This window comes from Sinocyclocheilus anshuiensis, unplaced genomic scaffold (assembly GCF_001515605.1).
Source record: "Sinocyclocheilus anshuiensis isolate Anshui unplaced genomic scaffold, SAMN03320099.WGS_v1.1 scaffold550, whole genome shotgun sequence".
In the NCBI taxonomy this organism is placed as follows: domain Eukaryota; kingdom Metazoa; phylum Chordata; class Actinopteri; order Cypriniformes; family Cyprinidae; genus Sinocyclocheilus; species Sinocyclocheilus anshuiensis.
Window position 1 is genome coordinate 409,508 of NW_015544149.1, and position 8,059 is coordinate 417,566.

General features: G+C 37.4%; 1 protein-coding gene across 1 annotated transcript in view; it reads left to right on the forward strand.

The window, feature by feature from the left end:
- LOC107695168 (roundabout homolog 1-like) overlaps positions 1 to 8,059 on the forward strand; it is a 147,977-nt gene that overhangs the window by 93,528 nt on the left and 46,390 nt on the right. Inside the window, exons 3-4 of the mRNA XM_016494986.1 lie at positions 4,942 to 5,078; positions 5,223 to 5,350. Coding sequence (XP_016350472.1) covers positions 4,942 to 5,078; positions 5,223 to 5,350 — 265 coding nt within the window. The remainder of the gene's footprint in view (positions 1 to 4,941; positions 5,079 to 5,222; positions 5,351 to 8,059) is intronic.

Sequence of the window (8,059 nt, forward strand, 5' to 3'; positions counted from 1 at the left end):
TATGTTACTAAATGAATATAATTGTTTGATAATAATTGTTTATTATTATCCCAATTATTATATATAAAAATATAATAAAATAATGGAGTAATTTTGACTCCGCCCCCCCATACCCACCATACTGCGGTGTGTCACGTGATAAGCATGCCGCGTCGCCATGGAAACAAGGCGAAACATTCTATAATAACAGTTGCCTAAAGAAACTCACGCTGGTCGGGTCAGCTGGAATATTTTAATCTCACGTGTGAAAAGGTTAAACCATTGCTTCTGGACAAAATACAAGTCAATAATCCAAAATAACACTTCCTCCAATGGAAAAAGTCCACTCACATCAAAATCCACTGACATTTTAGAACTGCTTTAGACTGTTTTTGCTTGTAAACGTTGCTTGATCTGTGCATATTTCTCTCCTGATTCTGACGAGATGTCTTTTTCACTGGAGAAAGTAATCTTATGGATAGAGGACTTGTATTTTAGCTGAATGCAATGGTTTGAAGTTAAAAACTTCTTGATATATTTGTTTCTTGCAAACATGTAGCTTTTCACTTCACAAGACTTTAATTGATGGACTGGAGTGGTGTGGATTACTTGTGGATTATTGTGATGTTTTTATCAGCTGTTTGGACTCTCATTCTGACGGCACCCATTCACTGCAGAGGATCCTTTGGTGAGCAAGTGATGGAATGCTGAATTTCTCCAAATCTGTGTGATGAAGATCTGATGAAGAAACAAACTCTGGCCTGTGGGTGAACCGTATAGGTCAGCTGACACGATTTCTGGGACACTAGAAGTTTATCTGCCTAGAACAGTAGTCCCACCACAAAACTGATGATTTAAACACAATTACTGCTTAAATAACACTTTTTTTGGAAGACTTAGTGTAAGTGCTTTATAAAAAAATTATGGACTTCACATTTCAGCTTTGTGCTTGCAAATTAAACCACATCCCTTCCTCATTTCCAATTTAGCATTACTAACAAAGACCTTTAATTGTTAATAAAAAGAGACAGCAAAAAGGAGTTCCCTTATTTAATGCATGTGGATACCAATTGCTTCTGCTGCATTTTTCGAGCAAATGAAGGCCGATCAGGGCTTCTGCTGATGAGTGTTTAAACTTCGTCACGTCCAGCTCTGTCAGGGAAATTAATGGAGCCCATTCATCTGATTGGAAGGGCATGTGGGAATGAAAGTTTGCCTTCGCCAGCGTTCACAAGCTGAAAACTCGCTCTCTGCTGATTTAATGCAGTCTTTAAACCAGGGTCACCAATTAGTTTTTTCTAATTAAATGTGTGGGAAATTAAGTAACGGGATCAATCAGACCTCTTTTGTCGTTAAAAGAGTGACTTTGATGTGCACGCCGCTGCTCGTTTTCCATGTGGCTTATTTGTATAGAATAAAGCTAAAGGTGGTTTGAGGGGGTTTGTTATTTTTAATCAAACCATAGAAAGGGTTTCTGAGAATACAAATTTAGTGCTTAGCATGGGCTTTTAAAGGCAATGAAGGGATGTTACACATTCCAGCGTTCTGACAACGTGTAACTAAGACATTGGTGGAATGCAATTGTGGTGATTATGATAAAATTGAATCAAACAAGATGACGTTTGTTGTTGTTGTTAGTGCTGCTGGTGTGTGTGTGTGTGTGTGTGTATCTCCAGTCTGCAGTCTACAATGTTGAAGACAGTAAACTGTATGGTCATCACACACACACACACACACACACACACACAAAACAAAGCACCACAGCAACAAACACAACAAAGTATATATAAAGTATACTCTCAGAAAAAAGGTACAAAGACATTCAAATAAAATAATTAAAATACAACAATAATAATAATAATAAAAACATAATAAAAATAAATATATATATATATATATATATATAACAGTTCGTTCTGGTTCTCAAATCTGATTGGTTGAGAACCGTGAGATATTGTACTGGTGTCGCTACAGGAATCAGAAGAACTGTTGTGCATCTCCTAATAAAACACAATAGGTGTTGGACTTGAAGCAGCACTGTACAGACTGTTCTGTGTGTGACATCAAAGTACCGTGACAGCGATTAGACAGCATTTTTAAAATTTTTGTTTTGATGTCAAATAGATCTTGCTGTTTTGCTTTTTTGTTAAAGCAGTGTTGCTGTTGTAAAGTTGTACAGCTACAGTTGTGTTGCTGGGTTTTAAAGCAGGTTTGATTTTTTTTCTTCCTTACTCTGTATTTACAGGATTTCACTGTACTGTATTCAGTAGGTGTAATGTATTCTAAGTTGCTTCAGAAGTATTGCAAGTACTATGTACAACAATAAAACAGTGCATTGACATAAAAAAGGAAATTTACTTTTGGTACTTAAGTACTTTTAAAAGCAAGTACTTCTGTACTTTTACTTAAGTAAAATCTGTCTTTACAACTTTTACTTGTAATGGAGTAATATTTGACCAGCAGTATCTGTACTTTCACTCAAGTAATGGAGTTGAGTACTTTGTCCGCCTCTGTAAAATATATATACAGATCTATACAGATATATATATATCTGTGTTTTTTTATTAAAAAAAAAATGCTGAAATAGTCTCAGCTAAAAGTTCTCAGTAATTCATATATATATATAGGAATGTTATATGAATAGGAATGTAATGAACTGATATTCATTGAAACATTGGCTCAACTACAGCTCTGCATACAATAATGAGCATCAACATTATTCATTTGTTTTGCGTTCCACTGTTATCTCTAAATCAAAGCGCTCCAGTTTGGCCATTAATTGCTTTTCAGCAGTAATTGCTGCAGTCTGCTCGAAAATTAACCGGAGCAGTGCGGCACATTGAAGCTGACGCTCCATATTGTTTCGCAGCGTTTTGTTCTGAGTTTGTGTGTGATTATCTGGCCTGCTGAATGACTCCACACGGCGAGCCCCGTTCAGGCACTTCTGCTCAAGCAGCGCTGCCAATCCACACAAGACAAAAGGCATGCGAATAAAGCAATCTCCCAGAGCTCAGATTGATCGCATCCTCAGCAGCCGCCCTGCTGTTACCCGAGGACGGAGGGAGCGAGGGAGGGTTCATTGACTCTGGACCGAGAGTGAAACGATCCTGCCGTGATGGAACTCAAAATATGTGTCTGTGTGCTTGGGATGTTTGGGTAGTTGCATTACGAAACCTAGCAAGCTGCCTATCTAGACAACAGTTTTTAGGTTTCATGCCTTATACCACATATATCCTTAGCAGATAAAGCACAATACATTTCAACAAGCAGCTCACTATCTTTTGAAATGGAGCGCATGTTTTTTCCTGAGGCACATTCTCATTGTTCCTTTGGTTTCAGCCTCTTTTTTACTGTATTTTCACTGCATTCTTCCAAATGCGCGCGCACACACACACACACACACACACACACACACACACACACACACACACACACACACACATTGATACTCCTACATCTGACCTGACCTTGTCTGCTCTGCAAGTCTTGTGCCGTTTCAGCCGTTAAGCTCTCGCTCAAACAAACAGTAACATAATGACACTTCAAAACCCTTTCCAACACCACGGGGTGCCCTAAAAAAACTCGCCCTCCTTCCTTCCTCTCCGACCTCTCCTTTGTTTAAAGACACTTTTCCACCATTAATATGTAGGAGAGGCGACAGGACTGAAGAATGCTTCAGATTGTTCTAGAACGTGTCCGGTTTGGAAGTGTTCAGAGACGTCCCATATGACCAGGTGAAGGTTTCGTTTAGATGTTTGTTGTCCTTTAAATGTAAGTGACTGTAAAAGGAATCAGATGAAACTCTCATTTTACACCTCTGAGAGAGACTGTACACTTTAACGTTCATTGATAGTATATTGATGCTATAGTATATTGAGTATAATAATTTTTTTGTTCGTTCCTTAGTATCTATCTATTCATCCATCGTTTCTTCTTTAGTTACTTTATTAGTTTCCATCCATCCATCATCCATCCCTCCATCCATCCATCCATTGTTTCTTCTGTAGTTTCTTTGTTAGTTTGCATCATCCATCCATCCATCCATCTCATTTGTCTGTTCAATCTATCACTTTGTGTTTGTCATTCCTTCTACAATTTTATCTGTCTGTTCATTCATTTATTGTGAATTTCAAGCTGTGATATGCCGTTTTACTGCAGACTTGAATATTGTTTGTGGCATTTGTGCACATGATCTCATAAGTGCATAATCTGCATCTAATTATTTTTAATTATGTGATATACAGCGAATGCCTCTGGTCTTTATCACTGAGACTCTGTTTACACATTCCACATGTTAACCACAGTCAGATCCAGCCGCTGGACTCAACACTGACCGCTGTGAATGCTAATCAATGAGACATGACATGATCTGCCATTAAGTGAACCCACATGTTGACCTGTGTAAGTGCAGGCAGGTAGGGGGCCGCAGGAGAGCTACCAAATTCTGCTCCCCCTCATTGACTCTCGCCGTGTGGTCCCCTGATGCAGGGGTCAGATCTGGGGTGTGTGTGTGTGATTTTGATCCACTCGGGTGAATGAGGACCCCCAGCTGCCCTTACAATTGCCTGAGAACAAAAAAGGGCCCTTTTGGCATGAAATCAGATGCCTGGGAAAATATAAGCTCAGCTGAATAGCCACTACACACATTTACACACAACATTTTTCATATATATATATATATATATATATATATGTATATAAAGCTTTATATGTTTGTTTTAGGATAAAAAACAAGTCAGAGTTCAAGTTGAAGCAAAAACAAATGGTGAATTGTTTGTTTGAGGAAATCCACTAAAAGTAGCTGTTATGAAGAAGAAAGATGAGAATGAGTAAAAATAGATGGATAGATATAGTTCACTGTAAGTTCATAAGTAGCCAATCAGATGAGAGAAGGGAATATCTCATAGGGAAGACTAGGAAAGTTCTTGTATTACATAATAAGCTCTGTGTTTGTCTGCAGAGAGGCCCAGTTTTTTGCGAAAGCCGAGCAGTCAGTCTGTTCTGGTGGACCAGAGTGTGGAGTTCAGATGTGAGGCTCAAGGGGATCCCGTGCCCACCATCCGCTGGAGGAAAGAGGACGGAGATCTTCCCAAGGGAAGGTATGAGTGATAAAGCGTCTGGTTAGTTTATATTAAGAACAATAAAATATGAATGGGAAATGCCCAGAAAGAAATAATCATTTCTGTTCTTTAGAGTCGGAACCTCTTGCATGTGTATTTGTTTTTGTACCGTCATCTTCTCAGGCATGAGATCTGGGAGGACCACACACTCAAACTGAAGAGACTGACTTCAGGAGACGCCGGTACTTACACCTGTCAGGCGGAGAACATGATGGGGAAGACGGAGGCCAGCGCCACCCTCACCGTCCACGGTAAGAACACACAAACACACGCTGTCACTCATCTCACGCTGCTTGACAAAATGCTTTGATCCTGCCAGCACTTATCTATAATTTGAAGTAACGAATGCCCTCAGTGGGCGGGAGATTGTGTGTGTGCTTTGACCAGCTTATTCACAGCTGTTAGTTTTTAGACGAATGTTTGCTGCTTTGACAGCTTGTCAGGTTGCTTTGTCCGACTGGATGCTGGATCATTTTGAATATTCCTTATCATTTTTTCCTAGCTGTTAGAAAAAAAAAAACGTATATATATATATATATATATATTTTTTTTTTTTCAAACAGTTAGGAAAAAATATATTTAAAAAATATATATTTCAGTATCTTGTGAGTGGCACGGGATGATTTCTGTAATTTTTCTGACAGAATAATAATAATATTTTCACGCTTTTTGGATAAATTTGGTCAAATTCAGTAAATTTTTATTTAATTTCATCACTAATCGCAATTCATATTTTATCTCAAACTTGCTCCTCACATTTGTTTTCTTGGTAATCAATTTTTACCAAAAATCAATTAATTTTTTTTTTATTAAAAAAAATTGAAATTATGCTACAACTGAGGTACATTCACATTTTGTGTAATGCTTTTTTTTAACAATGTTTTTTAAAATAAATATTTAGATATTGAATTGGGTTATGTTTACTTTTCTCTTTTGGTTTATAATAGCATAGTTTTTTTTAAATAATTATAATTGTTTAATAATAATAATAATTGCTTGTTTTTATTTGATACTTACAATTATTTATAATTTAGTTATAATTAATTAATTTTGCTAAATAATTAGTTAATAAAAAAATACCATCAGTCCCTCGGGCATAAAAGAGGTTTAGTTGTAGAAACAGAACGCACCTTTTACTCATGATGTAGATCCATTTTGTTTCTTCATTTTCACTTTAAGTCCCCTTGAGTGTATTTGACACTCTTGAAGGCTCAGCTCTTTAGAGAACAAATGTCCACATTGCGTCCTGACACCCCTGAGCAGTTTTCTCCTCCTCCTCCTCCTCTCTCCTTTCCTGCTTCACTTATTGCTTTTACTGGTTTTTACTGCTTACAGAAATCGCTGAATTATTATTTTACATGTGTGTTTAGTGGGCCAGCAACATTGGAACCAGACTTATAAACACGCTTGCTTCAATAATCAGTCTGTCCGGTGAAGGGGCTTATTACTAAACTTGCCTTTGGCACAGCATTGCTTTTCAGATGCCAAGGAATGAGATTCCTCAACCATTTCAAAACGATGACTTCTGTTAGAGAAGTCTTTTGTCTGGTTGCTGTTTTGTGGGAATAGCATGGGCTCTGCTTCAAAACCTGGTGAGCTGCCTACCCAGACAGAGTGTTTGAGCATTATAGGTGCATTTGAGCAGTCAAACGATGCAACAAATGATTCATTAAATGATTTGTCAATTCAAGATTTTTAAAAACTGTCTAGGTGTGCAGCGCACTAGAATCTGAGACTCAGTCAAATACACACAAGCACACACAATCTCTGAGATAAGTCATTTCAAATAAGTGAGTCAGTTCTCTGTTAAAAAGCCATGGAAAGATAATGTTGGATACAAACAAGGCCTCTCTCAGCTGGCGATTTAGTCATTAGTGATGTATTTGAGGAAAGTGCTAGAATGCCATGCGAGTCCCAGGAGTAGCTGCGCTAATGGGCCATGGAAACCAAGTAGAGAGTGAGAGCCGCAACCACTGCCAAAAGAGCAAACGGCCTGTCCAAGTCGAGTTCTCTTTACCCAGCTGTTCTCAAATACACCGCTTTCCCTCATTTCTCACCCTTCATTTGTGTCTATCTCATAGGATCGACTCCAAATGGCCCAAGTTATTACATTTAAAGTTAAATTCGGCCTATTTACTGAGCTTGTTTAACAAATGTTCTTGGTTTCATTGTGCGTGATTTCTGTATTCTAACGAAACTTCATAGCATAATCTTTTAACAAAATTTAATTCCCACCCTACTTTATTCCAACTGAATAGTAGGTTGAATTTGGAAATATGTCGCTTTACAGACATGAAATGCTTTGTGAATGCCATTTCATGTTATTTTCAACTTTTTAAAACTGTGTAGGCTACTGGAGAGTTCTGAGTTGCAAAAAAATGCAAAAACATTCGAACATTTGAAAACATTAGAATCCAATATTCAGACAAACAGGTAGCCACGCCCCCTAAAATCATGCCATTGGTTGAGCCAGTGTGTTGTTATTAGTGCTGTCAAACGATTAATCGCATCCAAAATAAAAGTTTTTGTTTACATAATATGTGTGTGTACTGTGTATATATTTATTATGTTTATATACACACACATGCATACACACACATGCATGTTTATATTTAAGAAAAACATTTTGGACAGACAAGACGATCGCGGATGATTTAGTTTCAAAACGCCTGTTTGGCAATATTTTGGATTTTGAAAAGCCTGTTCTGTTGACTTTTGCCGTTTATCTAAGGTGATTTTGGAAGTTTTTTAAAACATTCGTTTCTTATTTAATTGGTTCCACATTGTTTGCTGATTTTGACTTTATTTAAACTTTGTGTCATTTATTTATTTTATTTGACATTAGTTTTGCGAATAAACGTTATACGTTTCTTATTTATTTGGTTACAGTGGGTACGGAAAGTATTCAGACCCCCTTAAATTTTTCACTCTTTGTTATATTGCAGCCATTTGCTAAAATC